At 38.0% G+C, this 18,906-nt stretch overlaps 1 protein-coding gene across 9 annotated transcripts in view; it reads left to right on the top strand.

Moving 5' to 3' along the window:
• Positions 1-18,906, top strand: part of KANSL1 (KAT8 regulatory NSL complex subunit 1) — a 201,180-nt gene that overhangs the window by 170,888 nt on the left and 11,386 nt on the right. For all 9 annotated transcript variants that reach the window (XM_058284440.2, XM_004447124.4, XM_004447123.5 and 6 more), the window contains one exon: positions 14,076-14,247. In XM_058284440.2, coding sequence (XP_058140423.1) covers positions 14,076-14,247 — 172 coding nt within the window. The remainder of the gene's footprint in view (positions 1-14,075; positions 14,248-18,906) is intronic.

The raw sequence follows: 18,906 nt of genomic DNA, 5'->3' as shown, positions 1-18,906 counted from the left end.
TTGCATACCTAATTGTTTGTTATTGGGTGCTGGGCATTTAATTTTACCTGCTTGAAGCATATGCATTGTGTTATTTTCCTTTGAAGAGGCTTTGTTTTGTAGGCATTTAAGTTACTTGAAGTTCAGTTTGCCCTTCCCAAGCTTGTTCTTAAGCTTTGTTAGGGCAGGTGGCCTTCTTAGTAGTTTGGCTCCACTACTAAAGCAGGACCTTCTGGGGTCTTTGAATGCCATGTGCCACCCGGGCTGGTCACAATTCAAAAGCCTCCCAATCTGTGTAAATTCTGGAAACCATTCATGTCACAGCTCCCCACCTGTTCTTGGTCTGACCTTATGTTACTGTGTTTCCATCCTGCTTGTGCACGTAGGTTAGTATTCCCTACTCTCAAGGAGATCTCATCAAGATTTCCTGAGCTTTTTTCCTACATAGATTGTGCCTTTTGAGAATTCTCTCCTGCAGTTTCAGCCACCTTAGCCTCTGAAATCTGATCTCTGTTTCCTCAACTCAGTGAAACCACTTTCCCGTGCTTGTGATCCTTCACCCTGTTCTGCAGTCTGGAATGTGCCTCCAGGCAGAAAGGCAAGGCAGTCTTGAGAGTTCATTCCATTTGTTTCCCTTCTTGCAGGGATCTCTGTTTTGAACTGACTATTGTACAGTTTTCTAGTTTGTGACCAGAGGGTAAATCCGATGAATGTTATTCCATCATGGCTGGAAGCAGAAACCCTGTTGCTTCATTGTTTTCTTTTCCAACATTTTATTATGAAATTATTTAGACATATAAAGTTGAACAAATTTAACACTGAACAACCATAGTTTTTGCCATTAACATTTTGTAATGCTTGCTTTATCACATCCTTTCCTCTAGCCTATCCTGCCATGAATCCATCTTATTTTTAGTGCATTTCAAGTCATTGATTTTCCTCTGTTCCTGCATTTCCTAAAAACTGGTAGTCTGAGTTTTTAGCTAGAAGACAGAAGGTGGCCTTGTGTTCTTGCATCATAAAGCTCATGTAGTACCTTGTTGTCTCTATTTGTGTTGTTACTTAGTGGTGATCATTACCTGGACCCATTTCCTTAGGAGTTGAAAATGGTGATATTTTGCATTTTTGTTTTACTATCTAGATATTTCTAGAGAAAACTTAGCTCTTTCCAGCTGTTGTACTATGAGGTACAGTTTGTATAGAAAAAGGCACATTATTGTCTATTTACCAATTTTCAAAATAAGTTGATTTTCTACCAGTTTGTAAGGGCAAAACTAGGTTTTTGGTGGGAAAGGGTTGGGTATCATTATGAACTCAAGATTTAAATGTATTAGGAGTATTTCAAGCCATTGCAGTAGTTATTTTCCCTGATGCTCAAATTGTCTCATCTTTAGTTAGTAGTATATTCTTCAAGTTTGCTCCTGAGTCCTTCTGATATCACTACAGTAGTCTTTGAGAACCTCTCACTGTATTTATATTTTCATTTTATTGGTTCCTTTACTAGTTAATGAAAGTTTGCTTTAATTCTTCTAGGATGAATGGTCATAACTTGAGCCCATGGTTCTCAATGATTTGTCATCAGTCCCTGTTTCCCACCTACCTCCCATCCCTGGATCCATTTGGCAATGTCTTTAGGCATTTTTGGTTGTAACAATGTGGGGTAGAGTACTACTTCTCACATTCTGCAACTGGTGCTTTCCTGGAGACATATACTACGTTTAAGATTGCTGCTCGATATCTGCATTGCACAAGAAAGCCCAAAATGTCAATAGTGCTACTGTTGAGAAACTCCTATATATGGATTTAGCTAGCATTTGTGTTATGTTTTTAACAGTTTATTAAATCATTTTCTGTTTCCCACAGTCCCATGAAATTGGTATTACCAGTCTTTTATTAACGGATGAGTAAATGTGAGAACATCAACAGAGAGTGTCTGCAACTGCAGGCAAGATAGTTCCATACCTCTGCCCCATGGGATCTGAGTTCCCTCTCAATTGGAAGCAGAGTGGGCATCACCATCTCCAAATCCTCAAGATTGGGGAATGAACAATGGACTAAAGTAGACTTATTACTGTTCTACTATAGACTTATTATTATTCTAGCAATGGAAGAACTCTTACATTGATATAAAGGCAGGGGCCACTAGAGGTTCTGAGAAATGGGAGAGGGAAGAACAGGTGTAATTTGGGGGCATTTTCAAAACATTGGGGTTGTCCCGCATAACATTGCAGTGGCAGATGCAGGCCATTATATATTTTGTCATAACCTATGAAACTGTGCGGGACAGAGTGTAAACTATAATGTAAACTGTAATCCATAGTTAGTAGCAATGCTTCAGTATGTGTTAATCAAGTATAACAAATGGACCACGCTAATGTGGGATGTTCCTGATGTGGGAGAGTATGGGAGGGGGAAGGAATGGGGCATATGGGAATCACTTTTTTTTTAATTCTAAATTTATTTATCTCTCCCCACCCCCTCGTTGTTTGCACTTGCTGTGTCTGTTCATCTTGTTTCTTTAGGAAGCACTGGGGAAATGAACTCAGGACTTCCAGTGTGGGAGGGAGGCATCTAATTGCTTAAGCCACCTCCCTTCACTGCTTTGTTGTATCTCTCTCTTGTTAAATCATCTTGTTGCATCAACTTGCCTCACCTGCCCATTGTGCCAGCCCACTGTGTTCTTGAGGCACCAGGCACCAAACCCCTGGCCTTCCATATGGTAGGCGGGAGCCCCATCACTTGAGCCACATCCACCTCCCCTCCTTATATTTTTTATGTAACATTTATGTAATCTAAAGCTTCTTTTGAGAACATTGCGTAACTACTAAAGCTCGTACAGCTAACAGGTAAGAGACTAGAACTTGAAATCATGGTCTTTGGTAATAGGCCTCAAAATAAAAATAGGTACACTTTGTATGATTATAAAAGTAACAGAATTGAAAGCCGGGCCATATTATAAGTGATTTAATTCTCAAAACAACTTTTATCAGGTAGGCACTATTATTATGGATGGAGACATTAATTATTAGTCTAAGGTCATACCTCTAGTAAGTGGTAGTCTGTAGTCCCCCACATTTTAAATTTATTTTTATTTTAATTTTTTACTTCTCTCTCCTCATTTGCTGTGTGTTTTTCTGTGTCTGCTTGCATTCTTGTTGGCGGCACTGGAAATCTATGTCTCTTTTCGTTGCGTCATCTTGCTGCACCAGCTCTCCATGTGTGCAGCACCACTTCTGGGCAGGCTGCACTTTCTTCTTGTGGGGCGACTCTCCTTGCAGGGGTACACTCCTTGCACGTGGGGCTCTCCTTCGTGGGGGACACCCCTGTATAGCACAGCACTCCTTGTGCGCATCAGCACTGTGCATGGGCCACCTCGCCACAGGGATCAGGAGGCCCTGGGTTTGAACCCTGGACCTCCCATATGATAGGTGGATGGATATTCTATCAGTTGAGCCAAATCCACTTCCCAGCCCCACATTTTTAACCACTGTATATTACCCTACTTAAAAAAAAAAAATTCAGGCATTATGGTATGTATATATGAAATGCTTTTTATATTTAAAATTTTTTGTTTGGAATTCATTTTGGTATGAGGTGGGAAATCATCCTTATCTCTCCCTAAATTACCTTAGCACCTTTATTAAACAATAAACTGCCATTTATACTTTGGTCTAGTTTTCTTTCTGTGAGATTAGTTGTTTAAATCTCCTGATCCTCTTCTACCTTCCTCCCCCCCTACCCCCCAAAAAAAACCCCAATTTTTGGGTTATCATTAAGCTTTGTTTAAAATTTCTTATTATGCTTATTCTAACATTTTCTGTTGTTACAGTCAGAATAGACTCTTTTTTCACTTATATTTTTCTAGGTAAAAGTTTGTTTGCTTTTACATTTGTGGGGAAAATCTGATGTGTAGGAGGGACTGTGAAACTAATGGGAGATAATTCAAATACAAAGGCCTGTGATCTGGAAGTTTGCCTGCCATCTTGGAGAAATAGCAAGGAAGCCAGAGTAACTGGTACAGAATGAGCTTGGAGAGTAGCAAGAAATGACATTAGAAAGTGACAGGTGGTGGGTTACCTATTGTGTCCCTTCATAAGTACTTTGACTTTTATTCCTGGTGCGATGGAGAGCTGTTGGAAATTTAGTATCAGATAGCTGGCATGATCTGACTGTAAATTGTAAAACGAGATTACTGTAACTACTGTTTTGACTGGCTGTAAGGAAGGGCAAGCAGGAGTACCAATTAGGCATTTAAAGAAACTTATGAGAAAAAAGAATGTCATGGACCAAGGTGGTTGCCAGTGAGGTAGTGTGGAATGGTCACATTACATAGAGAAGATACAGCCAACAGGATTTCATGATTGGCTATGGGGTGTGGGAAAAAGAAGCACGTTCAGGGCAAAGCCAAAATTTTAGAACTGAACATCTAGACGTTGAGGAAGAGCAGGAGCTCAGTTGAACATGTTAATAACTTTGACATGTCTGTTAAACATCTAAGTGGAAAGGTTGCACAGGCAGTTGAATGACCAAGTCTGTAATTGTATTAATTGATTTCCTAGCATTGAATAATCTTGTTATCCAAGAATAAATCAACTCCTTCTCATGGTATAAACATGCATATCATCACACAGGGCCTCCCATACATCACCCCACCACCAACCTTACATTGTTGTGAAACATTTGTTACAAACTCTGAAAGAGCATTGTCAAAATATTGCTAACTAAAGCCCATATCTTATCTTTGGTGTTTTTCCCCCTCAACCCACACAATTTATACTCTGTATTAGTATTATGTATTTGTTAATTCATGAAAGAATGTTCTCATATTTATTCTGTAACCACAATCCATCTTCCACCACAGGATTCACTGTGTTATACAGCCCCATGCTTTGTACAGTCCATTCAAAGTGTGCATTCAGTGGCTCTCATTTTCATCACAGAGTTGTTCTGTCATCACCTCAATCAGTTTTAAAAATGTTTTCATTACTCCAAAAGGAAAAATCCCATTCCCTCTTGTATCTCTCTGTTGTCTCTTAGAATTGATATATCTTGTTTGCCATTGCTGCAAAAATATTACAATATTACTGTTAACTATTGTCCATAAGTTACATTAGTTTTAATTTTCCCATGTATTGCCATATTCTTAACACTTTGTAAAAGAAGAACATTGTAGCAGTTTGATATAGTTATGAATTCCAAAAATAGATACTGGATTATGTTTGTAATCTGGTCTGTACCTGGGCGTGATTAAGTTATGATTAGGGCTTTGATTGGGCCACATCATTAGGGCCACCAAGGGGTGGGGATTCACAGATTAAAAGGCCTGGCAAAGGACAGAGTTGAGGGTGTCTGATGTTGGAGTTTTGATGTTAGAGTTTGATGCCGAAGTCTTAAGCTGGAACCCCAGGAAGTCAGCATGCAGAGGAAAGAGAAGCAAGTCCAGGAATGAAGGAACCTTGAAGCCAGAATAAAGCAAGCCCCAGGAATGTAGGAACTCAGGAAGCCTGAACCCTCACAGATGTCGGCAGCCATCTTGATCCAAATAGACTTTGGTGAGGGAAGTAACTTATGCTTTATGGCCTGGTATCTGTAAGCTCCTACCCCAAATAAATACCCTTTATAAAAACCAACCAATTTCTGGTATTTTGCATCAGCACCCTCTTGGCTGACTGATACAAACATTCTTATATTTGTACTATTAGCCACAATCTTCATCCATCTCTGAAATCACTGTTACAGTCCTAGATTATTCTCTTGCTTCCTGCAATTTACATTTACATTCACAGACTACCCATTTCACCACAATCATATTTATAAATTATCAGTGTTATTTATATTCACTATAATGTACCATCAACTCTATTACAATAAACCTTATTAAAAATTCTACATACATTAAGCATCAACTCATTTCTACTTTGAGCTGAATAGTATTATATTGTATGTATATACTACATTTTGTTTATTCATTTTATCCATTCATCAGTTTTCAGACATTTGAGCCATTTCCATATTTTAGCAAATAATGTTGCTATAAACATGAGTGTGCACATGTCATTTGTCACCCATGCTTCCAGTTCTTTTAAATATATTCCTAGTAATGGGATTGCTGGATCATACAGCAGATCTATATTCAGTTTCTTGAGGTAGCTCCACACACACTCTTTCAGAGGCTGCACCTTTCTACATTCCCACCAGCAGTAAAGGAGTGTTCCTGTTTCTTCACATCCTCTCCAGCACTTGCAGTTTTTTGTTTTTTAATAATGGCCATTCTGTAAGGTGTGAAATATCTCACTGTGGTTTTGATCTGCATTTTCCTAATAGCTAGTGATGTTGAACATTTTTTCATGTGCTTTTTGGCCTTTAGTATTTACATTTTGGAGAAATGTCTGTTCAAGTCTTTTGCCCATTTTTTAATTGAGTTGCTTGTCTTTTTGTTGTTGAGTTGTATGATTTCCTTATATAACGTGGATATCAAACCCTTATCAGATATGTGGTTTCCAAATATTTTTCCCATTGAGTAGGCTGCCTTTTTACTTTCTTCACAAAATCTTTTAAAGAACAAAAATGTTTTATTTTGAGGAGATCCCTTTATTTTTTCTTTCATTGGTCGTGCTTTGGGTTTAAGGTTTCAGAAACTACAGCCTACTATAAGATCTAAAAGATGTTTCCGTACATCTTCTGAGAATTTTGTTGTAGCTTTTATATCTAGGTCCTTGATCCATTTTGAGTTAATTTTTAGCTCAAGCTGTGAGATAGGGGACCTCCTTCTTTCTTTTGAATATGGATATCCAGTTCTTCCAGCACCATTTGATGACTATACTGGCCATGCTGGGTGGGCTTGACACCCTTGTCAAAAATCACCTCAATGTAGATATGAGGGTCTAGTCCTAGTTCTCAATTCAGTTCCATTGGTCAGTATGATTGTCTTGATGCCAGTACTATGCTGTGGTTTTTGGGTTTTTTTAACCACTGTAGCTAAAGAATACAATTCAAAGTCAAAGTGAGAGTCTTCCAACTTCATTCTTTTTTAAGACATTTTTGGATATCTGGAGGCTCCTTACCCTTCCAAATAAATTTGATAATTGGCTTTTATTTACATTTCTGGGGGGAAAAAAGCTGTTGGGATATTTTTTGGAGTCATGTTGAATCTGTAAATCAGTTGGAGTAGAGTTGACATTGCAATGATATTAAGTCTTCCAATGTATGAATATGCAATGTCTTTCCATTTATTTAGGCCTTATTTTCTTTTAGCAATATTTTGTAGTTTTCTGAATATAGGTTTTTTATGTCCTTAGCTAACTTTATTCCTAAATATTTGATTCTTTTAGTGATTATTATAAATGGGTTTTTTTTTTCTGACTTCCTCCTCAGATATACTAGTATAGAAATACTGCTGATTCTTGGATTGATAATATTAGGGTATTAGTGGCTTTGTAGAATGAGTTTGGTTTGGTTCCTTTCTGTTCAGTTTTTTGGAAGACCTTGAGTAAGACTGGTTTTAGATCATGTTTGAATGATTGGTAGAATTCACCTGTGAAGCCTTCTGGTCCTGGACTTTTTGTTTTGGGGGGTTATTTGATGATTTTAATCTCTTGTGATTGGTTTGTTGAGGTCTTTTTTTTTCTTCTAGGGTCAGTTTAGGTTGTTGTTTGTGTGTTCTAGGAATTTGTTCCTTTTGTCTATATTGTTTAGTTCGTTAGCATACAGTTGTTTATAGTATACTTTTATGATCTCTCTTATTTCTGCGGAGTCAGGGGTAGTGTCCCTCGTCTCATTTCTGATTTTATTTATTTGCATCTTCTCTTTTTTTTTTTGCTAAGGATGTCTCGATTTTGTTGTTCTTCTCGGAGTACCCGCTTTTAGTTTTGTTGATTCTGTTGGTTTTTCCTCCTCAATTTCATTTATTTCTGCTCTGATCTTTATTGTTTCTTTCCTTTGTCTTGGTTTAGGATTAGTTTGCTCTTTTTCTACTTTCTCCAGATGTATGCAGTTAGGTCTTCAGTTTTAGCTTTCTTCATTTTTAATGTAAGCATTGAGAATGGTGCCTTTGTGGTGTCCCATAGCTTTTGATATTTTGTGTTCTCATTTCCATTCATCTCAAGATATTTACTAAGTTATCTTGCAGTTTCTTCTTTGACCCACTAATTAGTTAAGAATGTATTGTTTAATCTCTGTGTATTTGTGAATTTTCCCTTTTTCTATCCATTATTGATTTCCATCTTCCATTATGATCAGAGAAAGTGTTTTGTATAATTTCAATCTTTTTACAATTGAGACCTGTCCATGAGCACTTGAAAAGAATGTATATCCTGCTGATTTGGGGTATAATGCTTTATAAATGTCTTTTAGGTCTCATTCATTTATCATATTATTCAAGCTCTCTGTTTCCTCATTTTTCCTCTCTCCAGATGTTCTATTCAATGCTGAGTGTTACATTGAAGTCTCCAACTATTACTGTAGACATGTCTGTTTCTTCCTTTAGTTTTGCCAGTGTGTACCTTATGTATCTTGGGCCACCCAGGTTAGGTGCATAAATATTTATTATAGTTATTTCTTCTTGGTGAATTACCCTTTTAACAATATATAACAGTTTTGCATAAAATATATTTTTCTGATATTAGTATTGGTACTCTAGATCTTTTTTTACTATTTATGTGGTATCTTTTTCCAGCCTTTCACTTTCAGCCTGATTGTGTCCTTTATGTCTGAGGTCTCTTGTAGTCAGTGTATGTATGGCTCATATTTTTTTTATCTGTTCTGTCAGTCTGTGTCTTTTTTTTTTTCACTTCCCTCCCTCTCTCTGATGGTTCCCTCATCTGTTTGCTTGCTGCTTTTGCTCATTGTCTGCTCATTCCTTCTTAGAAAGCTTCAGGAACCAAACCTGGGACCTCCCATGTAGAAGGCAGGTACCCACCTGCTTGAGTCACATCCGTTCCCTACTCGTTTTGTTTTTGTACACTGCTCATTTTTTGCTCACTATCTTGCTTGATGTTTGCCTTTCTTCTTTAGGAGGCATGGGAAACTGAACCTGGGACGTCCCATGTGGCGCCCAACTGCCTGAGCCACATCCGCTCCCCAGTCTTTGTCTTTTGATTGGGGATTTCAGTCCATTAATGCTTGATGTTTATACTTTTTACCCTTTGGCTTTCCATGGTCATATCTTACTACTGTCTGTCTTTTTACCTTTTAGGTTACCCTTACTATTAGAATAATCTTCGTTTCTACACTCTTCTCCAAGTCCCTAGCCCTATGTTCTTCTGTATCTGCTTGTCTTCTCTTTAGGCAACACTGGAAACTGATCCTGGGACCTTCTGTAGTAGGAGAGAGGCACTCAATCTTTTACACCACCTCAGCTCCCTGGTCTGCTGCACCTCTTACTGTCTCTCCTCTTTGTCTCTTTTTGTTGCATCATCTTCCTGCACCAGCACTCTTGCATGAGCCAGCACTCCACTCCGGCCAGCTTGCCTTCACGAGGAGGCCCCAAGAATCCCATATGGTAGACGGGAGCACAGTCACTTGATCCTCATCTGCTTCCCTGTGAAGACTTTATAAACTCATCTTCATTTTTTAAGGATAGTTTTGCCAGATAAAGAAGTCTTCACTGGCAGTGTTTCTCTTTCAGAACCTTAAGTATATCATAACTTTCTTGTCTCCTCCATGGTTTCTGATGAGAGATCTTCCCTCGGACAGAGCTGTTTGCCCTTCCTCCATTGTTTTTGTGAGAGAATTGAGCCCTATCTACTCCGATGCCATCTTCCCAGAAGTCCCCCAAAATGCTAATGTGTTCATGTATGTTGTGATATTTTAAAAATAGAAATGAACTTGTGTACAATTTGTGTACAATTGTGTACAGTTTGTTTTAGTCAAAGTGCATGATGGTGGTGGTTGTTTTTTGGTATATGTAAGCATATCTAGTCAAGGATTTGTGCAAAGAGGGTATGAATTAAGGAATTGTTTAAGTTGTCCAAATTGTCCTACAAATTTTATCCTTTAAAATTAGTGTTTGGTAATATTTTTTAATACTCCTAAATTCTGTTTATTGGTATTTTACAGTTTTTCTTTGTGAGATTTGTATTTTAAGTTTACATATGTACACAGACCATTCTCAAGTTTTGAATCAGCATTCTGCTATTCCAAAAGGAATATAGAAGTTTTTAAAATTTCATTTGCCAGCACCAACCCTTTAAATTGAATAGAATAATGTTTATACAAGGTTTCACTCAGTAAATAGGTTAGGCTGGGCCTCTGAGATATGTATATTGTATTCGCCGATTTGATGTATTACAAAAAATATATAGAATTCAGACATTTTAGAAATGCATAATGTACAAAATGAAAGTAATAACTACCTCTTTTTTTGTGCTCGTTCCTCTAGTTTTCCTCTCTATACACATTATGTTTTATTTAGATTAAATTGCTATGTCAGGAGGTTTTTTTAAACTTGGCAGTATATTGTGGATTATTTCTCCAGGTTAGCTCATAAAGCCGTATAATTATTAATGGCTGCATTAGTTTGTTCCATTTAAGACTGAATAAGAATTTTTCTATTATTTTGTTCCCGTCAAGTTGTTTTTATGTCATTCGTAGAACTGTATTCTTTGTCCATCCTAATTTTATGTTTTCATTTTTGTGCTTTTTCTCTTCATTAGGTTATTTTAATAATTTATTTGGTTAATCTCTTTTCCTAGTTTTACTAGGAAAATGAAAATACTCTACCCATATTCTTTTTTCTCTATACACTCTCCGTTGACTGTCAACTTAAGGGGTAGACTCTGTAGCCATAAAAATGGAATGTTGTTAATTGTCCAATATGGAGAGCTAGTTGATACCATGGGTTAATTTATTAATTTTACTTTTTTTTTTTTTTAAAGATTTTATTTATTTTTCTCCCCTTCCCCACCCCGGTTGTCTGTTTTCTGTGTCTATTTGTCCGCTTCTGTTTTTGTCAGTGGCACGGGAATCTGTGTTTCTTTTGTTACGTCATCTTGTTGTGTCAGCTCTCCGTGTGTGCGGCACCATTCCTGGGCAGGCTGCACTTTTCTTTTGCGCTGGGCGGCTCTCCTTACTGGGCGTGCTCCTTGCACATGGGGCTCCCCTGTGTGGCACGGCACTCCTTGCGCACATCAGCGCTGCGCATGGGCCAGCTGCACATGGGTCAAGGAGGCCCAGGGTTTGAACCGCGGACCTCCCATGTGGTAGACGGACACCCTAACCACTGGGCCAAGTCTGCCGCCTAATTTCACTTTCCTTCTACAGTTTCTTCTTCTGTATGTTTACATCTTAATCTTTTTAATATTTAAAGTTTTGCTGCATTTTTAAGATACTATCCAGTTACCTAAATCCTCCCATTTATCTACTGTAAATATAAGGAATGCCTTTTATTTGGGGAAGGGTTTTTTAAAAACAAAAACCCCCTCAAACCCAACTAGTGAATGTCAGAAAACCTAAAATCACAGTTCATTGTAAATTGAAGAACTCTTTAAAAAAACGCATTTGTATTTTGTTATTCACATCTACAGAGCATGTATTTGAAAAAATGTCGCACAGTATATACATGGGTGGGAAACTAATGACTTACTGGATCTAAGATTCTAAGATCACATTTGAAGGACTTATATCGAACCCAGACAGCTGCTGCTGCCTCATTTTCCAATTTGAGTCCCCCACCCCCAAACAAAGAAATGTCTCATGTGAGACAAGCAGAATTTATCCAAGGTTCTTCCATGTGAGAGAGAGATTTCCATCACACATCCCATAAGAATGACCTGCTATCCTCCTTAAACCTTTCTCCTTTCCTTCATGGTCCACTGATTTGGATTGCAGTCTAGTGTGTGTGCAGGTAGGGGCAGGGTAAGCTTTCTTTGGCCCCCCTACCACATAAAAACCTGCTCCTACTGGCTTTTTCCTATACCTCTTTGTCCAAATTAAAGTAATTCCACCTGTTGACTCACAGAGAGCTAAGGGCACAATACATAGGCCAAGTGTCAGCAGATCCAACCCTAAGGGTCCCCTCTTCACTTTGTCCTCTCTTCACCATTTAGAATCTCAGCAGTTATCACAGTGTTCCTCAAAAAAAGGGATACTTTTTCCTAACTGGACCTTGAATAATGCAATTTACCTTTTTGTAATACCCTCATGACCCCCTTTAGTATATAGCTTGCAGGTGGAAAACCCCTGCCTTAAGATGATGGCAAAACAGTAAGACCTAGATTCCTTTCCCTCTCCTGCTCTGTCTTCTGTTCTAGTGCCAGCTGTCAGACAGTGACTGCTCTGCCATCTGCAGACTGATTTCCTCCCCACCCCCACCACCCTGGCCACACATCCCCAAACTGAGAAAATATAGTTGGAGGCTTTCATCACACTTGCAAGCTGGGTTTGAAAAGTCTTCTATTAAGTAAGGCAAATCAGATTTATGGCAGCTCCCTAAATAACCCTGACTACAGGCTCATCAGCTTTCTGGCACATTTTCGCCTGGGTCTCCATCTGCTTCCCCTCCTCCATCTTATTCTGCATCATTCCCCTGCCCATCTGCATTGGAATCACCTGTGGGTGATTGGGTCTAGAGGATGGGGCCCAGGAGCCTGCATTTTAACAAGCTCCCCCCTTCATTCCTGTGCATACTGAAGTCTGAGAACTGGCACTTGGACTGAATTCAACTTTAAGGTGAACTTTTAACAAAGTTGGCAGGTGTCTGGTTAATGAGTATAAGAAATTGCTTATTTCTTTTTATATTTCCAAGCTCTGTAGATCAGAAAACTACTTTCCCTGAAAAATTATCCTGATCCTGCAGAAGTCAAATCAAGTTGAGACGATAAAACTCTGGAATGCTAATAAAGACATATGGAAAAAATAAAATTGAAGTGACCACTTTTTGCATAAGAAATATCACTGTTATCTTTTTCCTTTGGACAAAATAAATCATAAGGTTCAATGTGATAATATTTAGTATGAATCCTAGACAGTGCATTTCCATATGTCAATAAGACAACACAGTCAGTGAATCAATAGTTTCCCTTTTCTGCTCAGTGAAAATTTACAAAGCAAAAAAGTAAAACACCTTCAAAAAGCCAGCCCTGATTATATAGTGTGGAAAAAGAACTTTTTTTCTAGTATAGTACCAGTTAATGTTGCCGGTATAGAAGCGTATCATGTTTAATTGGCATGATTTCCTTTCATACCATTGCATACCTATACCATTGCAGTTTACAGTAATTCTTCTTCATGCTAGTTGCCCAATCTAACCTTCAAAGGACCTTCTTTGCTTCATCTATGTGGTTGCAAGAAAGGGGCAGTTGGGGGATGTTTACAGACTACATTGTTCTCATTTATATTTCTTTATACGTGTCCATAGAGGCAAACAGCTTTCAAGAGAAATCTTTGCTGAAAAAAAAATGCATCTCTAGCAATTGTTACAGAGTTTTTGCTAGCAGAGTTTTGGTGCTTCCCTTTTGTCTTTATTGTGATAACTATCCTTGCTCCTAGCATCCCTTCTCATACTCTACAGGGCAGGTCCTTTCTTCCAGGACTGTGAGCTGCCCAAGTTATTTTATGGGTCATGTTTTGGCCATGCTTTGGCAAATGCTAGACTTGTTTCTTTCCTACACTAGAATGTAGGGATCCTGCATTTAGCATTACCTGAAATTTCCTTCTCAAATAAAGCGTGGTATTGTTAAAAAAAACAACAAAAATAGTTTTTACAGAATTAAATATTTTGAAGACTCAAACGATATTGTATTTTTTCCTGGACTTGGGAATCAGGAGGTAATTGCTCACCTTAGCAGACAGTTGAAAATGATCAAGGTGGTTAAAACTTGCAGACTTCATAAGGCCTTTTGAAGAAGTATTTGGACTTCAATTAATTGGTTTTCATTATTGGGGGAAAAAGTGGATTTACTTCTTCACGTTGAGTGTCATTATGTTACAGAAATGGAAATCTTTCACATTTTTGTTTTTTACAAACTAATCGAATATCCTGTTGGCAGTATTATGTAGGTATTTAGAAGGGTTTTCTGAATCTTTGGGATAACGAGTGGGGAGCTAGATTTTTATCACATGCTGTGGATTCTCAAGAGTTTTTGTTTGACTTTTCACAGGTTCATAGGAATATCACAATCCGCTCTGGCTGTGATGTGAATCCTTCCTGTGCACTGTGTGGTTCAGGCAGTATCAACACTATGCCTCCTGAAATCCACTATGAAGCCCCTCTGTTGGAACGTCTTTCCCAACTGGACTCTTGTATTCACCCAGTTCTAGCATTTCCAGACGGTAAGAAAAGCCACAAAATACAAAGTCAGGTGAATAACACTTAAAGCGATTCCAGGTAAAAGAAAGTGAGCCAAGCCCCTGGTGCAACCCAGGTACTCATAAAGTATAACATTCTATCAAAGTCTTCTTAGAATTTTGCAACTAGTGTGCAACAAATCCACTAGGGCAGAGTGTGCCACTAAAAGATTGCAACTTGGTAAAAGAGATTTCTTCTTAACCCGTTAGGTGGTTTCCTAGCCTGGACCCACCTTGGGTCTCAGTTGCCTCCAGCCATAAGCAACCTGGCCCATTTACCCATGTATATCTTTTAAAATGTGTCATCTCTATGTGCCATGATGTAAAATTGGATGGGCACCACTTTTCTAGAAGAATGTCTTAATATTGTGGTATACATATTCCTGGGATTATGTAACATCTTTCCAAGGGTGTACATAAGCATAGATCCTCAATGTTAGCATTCATAGTTTTTCTAAAATTAATCTGCGTGATAAGCTTCTGTGCCTGCCAGTTCTCCTTTCCTACTTCGCTTTTCACAATCACTGTTTTCTCTCCCACTTGACCAAAAAAAGAATTCTTATCTGTACTGAGGTGGGTTTTGCCCCACGGAAACAAATCTCTTATTCTAAAAATCATGTCTCCTAAAGGAGAATCCTCTGGGAGTTAAGTTAAAAAAAAAGCTTAGAATTTAAAACGGAGAGAGGTACGGAGAGAGGTACCTTATTTTGTCTAGACTGCAATTTAGGGCAAAGTTGTTTGCCTATCTTAGAATAAATATTAAGAGAATTAATAATTGAAGTCTTTTTTTTTTTTTCTGACTAAATAAATGACAGATTTTTCCTTAAATTGTTTTAGCCTTTTGAGACTGTAAAGGAGAATTTACATATTGTACCATTACAAGTAGGATCTGTGAATGTATTTGGCTATGTATTAACTAGACCTGTGGGTTAATCCGTAGACTAATCACCATAGCTAATATTTTTCTTATTGAGGTAATTTTGCTCTGATCCGAAGAGTTGCCTTGTTCAGAATGCAGTCTGTAATTCAGAAGGTTCCCAGGGCTGCAAGGATGCCCAACTCCAGAGGGCACCATTCACATTATATTCTTCGTGAACAGTGTGCCCTGAAGTATTGAGATTCCCTATATATCATTGTGGAGAATGTTTTCTCATAAGTAACTAATAATAAAAATACTGTGTGGGCTAAATATTTTTCTCCCAGTTTGGCCTCTGATCCCCCCTTTTTGCAGCCTCTTCTAGAGGATGTTTGAAGATGGCAATATTTCCAACTTTTCGTTTTCTTGAAAAGGTTAAATACAATTTTGTCTCATTCATAACCTCTGATATAAAAATGGTTGCATTGAATTACTGATGTCTTTATTCTTTGTGTGGGTGTTAGATGCAGTTTAACCCTCCACGTTCAGAATTATTTGAAAGTGACATTTAGCTGTTCTCTGGTCCCATATGACACAATCCTTTTTGAGTAGAGAGTGATTTTTCCAATGTTTCCTAACCATTTTTCATGTAGTTTGTTATGGTGAGAACCAGCAGTAGCTCTTAATCCTAGAATTTTTCTGTCTCCCATCTTGACAACGCCTCAGCCACTTCTATAAATCTACTGGAAAAGATAGAGATTAAGGAACTGTTTATCTTGAGGCAAGTCTAGTTCATCCTTAGCTGGAAATGTAGAGGATGTGTAACTTAGATTTGGTTTAAAAAAATAAAAGGCTGAATAAGAGCACCACCTGCTGGCCAAGATTTATGTTGTTTTGAGAGAGGTTGCTGGGACAATTAACTGTATGTATATTCCACTACCACAGCTTCCCAGGAGGAGGGGGAACTGAGCATATAAAACACCACAAGAAAATGTGCTTAAGAAAATAGTGTAGAGTAATGGTAAAAAATGGAATGTCAGACCCTGGTGGTCTGAAATCAAAGTCTTTTCTTTTGCCTTATTCTTTCTTTGAGGAAGTAGTAATTTAAGATGACTTTAGTAATAGGTTCTTTTTTCCTGTTATTTATCTGCTTAAGAATCTGTACCCTCATCTCTGAATAGCATTGAACCCCATTGCCTTTGCAGGTGAGGAATGTGAGAAGTCCTTTAGTTGAATGCATCCTTCTTTTGTTCTCCATTTCATATCCCTTTCTTTGCTTACTTCCAAGTCCTATATCCATTGTATTTCAGAGTTTTAACCATATGTAGATCCTAGGTGTTATTACTTAATTAATGTGTGAACTCAAACCAATAATTCCTAAGAGGTGATTTTTGTTCACTGATTGAGAGATTTAACTGAGTTTCTGTTCACTCTAATTTGAAAGTTGGTTAAAAGGAAACACAGGAAATATCTAGCAAAGTCTAATAATCAGTAGCCTGAGCCGCATAAGCAGTTTGTCGTTATCCCTTACTTTATTCAGAGAATTTGAAGGGAAAGTTGCTTTTGATTCTACTTAATACCTCCACTCCAGGGCAAAGGTGGCATTCTATAGCTGTGCCAACTTCCATTTCAGAGCATATAAATGAGGGGGAAGGGATTCATGGTGAGGTTTTAGTTGGAGTTGTTGGCTCAACTTGTTAGAGTTGAGAAGCTCATAGCCAGTTATCTAGTCTAGCATTAACAAATAGATTTCCTGTCTTGTCAGAAAAATCTGAAGTCTCTGTAATAGTAGAGAGTACTGTGATTGATGATTAGACCAGAGGAGGAAGAAGAGTTAGGGCATGCATGCTGGGATATTACCAACCCTTCAAGCCAGCCTGGCTGCTTCATTTTACAGATGATGGACCTAAAGCCCAGCTAAGTGATTTGTTCTTGTTTTCTCTTCCTACTCAGTGATAGAACCTGAATTTGAATCCAGGCCTTCTTATTTCCAGTCTTTTGCTGTTTCTCTTTTTTTCCCTGACTTAATTTTCAGGTTTAGGAGAGCAATGACTGGGGGAAACAAAAGGTAAAAATAAATAAATAAATAAAAATCCCCATGCTCTTGGAGTCCCATTACATATATTCTTGGCCTTTGCCAAGTAGCAGTAACTCTACTGCTGATAAAGGTGAATCCTGGGATATACAAGAAAATGTTCATCTTTATTCCTCTCCTCTCTTCAGTTTTCTGTATACATGCAGCTTATTCCTGCTTTCAGATTATTTTACAGGGCTGAATCCTCTGGACAATGCTACATTTTCCACACTCTTATTTCCTCAACCCCTCTGAATTAGGGCAAAGGATTTTTACCATCAATTCCTGATTGTGAATTGATGGACCCCCCCTTTTTTTTTTTTTTTTAATGTTTGACATAGTTCTTCTAAGAGTTGTGATAGGTGAATTTGTTACTCAGTGTGGGAAAGAATGATTATGAAAATTTTTTTAAAGATGGAAATGTTCTCAGATACTGTTATCTCAACACTTAAGACATGTAACAAATATTCCTGTAATTAAAAGGTTAGGTTTCCTAACTTATTTCACTCCTTTAAAGGCCAGTGGTCTAGTCTCAGAGAACTGAAAAATAATATTTGTGGTGCTGAGGCTACTCATCATAGAAAATCATCCCTGAGGATGGGATTTTATTCATTCAGTGATATATATGCATTCCAGTCCTGAAGGGCCTCCCAGCATGTCACAAATACCTGGTTTTACTACAGGAATTTTTTTATACTTCAGCATTCCCTTGAAAATTATCCTATATTTTATATTTCCTTAAGAAATAATTTGAGAAGTAATCAGGCTCCATTTCAGGATCAAGCTACTCCATACTCCAGGCCAGAGACTGTTCAATGCTGTAGTGGCTAAGTTTCGACTTTGGGGTTATACAAATCTGCATTTGCATGTTGACTGTAACTTACTAAACTTGGTAACCTTGGGCATTTAATTCACCTCTTTGAACCATTTTCTTGTCTTTAAAATAAGGGAAGTGATGCTAAGATCATGGAATTCCTATGAAGAGTGATACATGCATGATAATGTAGACAGGTGATGACCTGGCATATCATATTTTGCTCAGTAAATGTTAATTAATTCCTCTCCTCCCTAACCTCCACCCCCAGTTCAGACTGAGCATGTCCTCTACTTTTCCTGGGGGCCAAAATCCCTTGAAAGTTCAAAAAAATATATTAAATAGAACAAATCTGTACTCATTCTGAAAAAGAAGGCATATCATCGTTTACTAGAATTTGGAGTTATTTTTGAAAGGTAGAAAGCAGAAAGAATGACTGTGGAGTAATAAAACTACAGAAACATAATCCAGAGCACATGGAGGAATAAATTGGAGTAGGAGCTGTTGGGGCAGGTTCTTCAACTAGAATTAAAAGACATAGAATATTTGTCTGAGTGATAAATTTGGACTTATTTTAGAAGAGTGAGGTTGAATTTCCTTTGCCATACTTCTATTCCACCAGTGTGTATGCCTCTGCAAAGCAGTAGTGGTTGATTCGTCACTAAGGCAGTACAGTGAGTATGGACACTAGGGCTGATTACTCATTCACAGGAGGAACTGGGAGCTGAAGAAAAATGTTCTAGTCTTCAGATTAAAAGGATCCTGGAATACATTGCAGAACCCTGAAAATGACCTGACACCTCTGTCTATGGTGGTAAAATTTCAGAATATTGAGGTTAAAAGGAAAATCTGAAAGCTTCAGATTGCACTAGGTGTCCTAGGTAGATTAATAGGGCAAGA

This window comes from Dasypus novemcinctus, chromosome 21 (genome assembly GCF_030445035.2).
Source record: "Dasypus novemcinctus isolate mDasNov1 chromosome 21, mDasNov1.1.hap2, whole genome shotgun sequence".
Taxonomy (NCBI): domain Eukaryota; kingdom Metazoa; phylum Chordata; class Mammalia; order Cingulata; family Dasypodidae; genus Dasypus; species Dasypus novemcinctus.
This window is presented reverse-complemented; position numbering and strand designations above follow the sequence as displayed.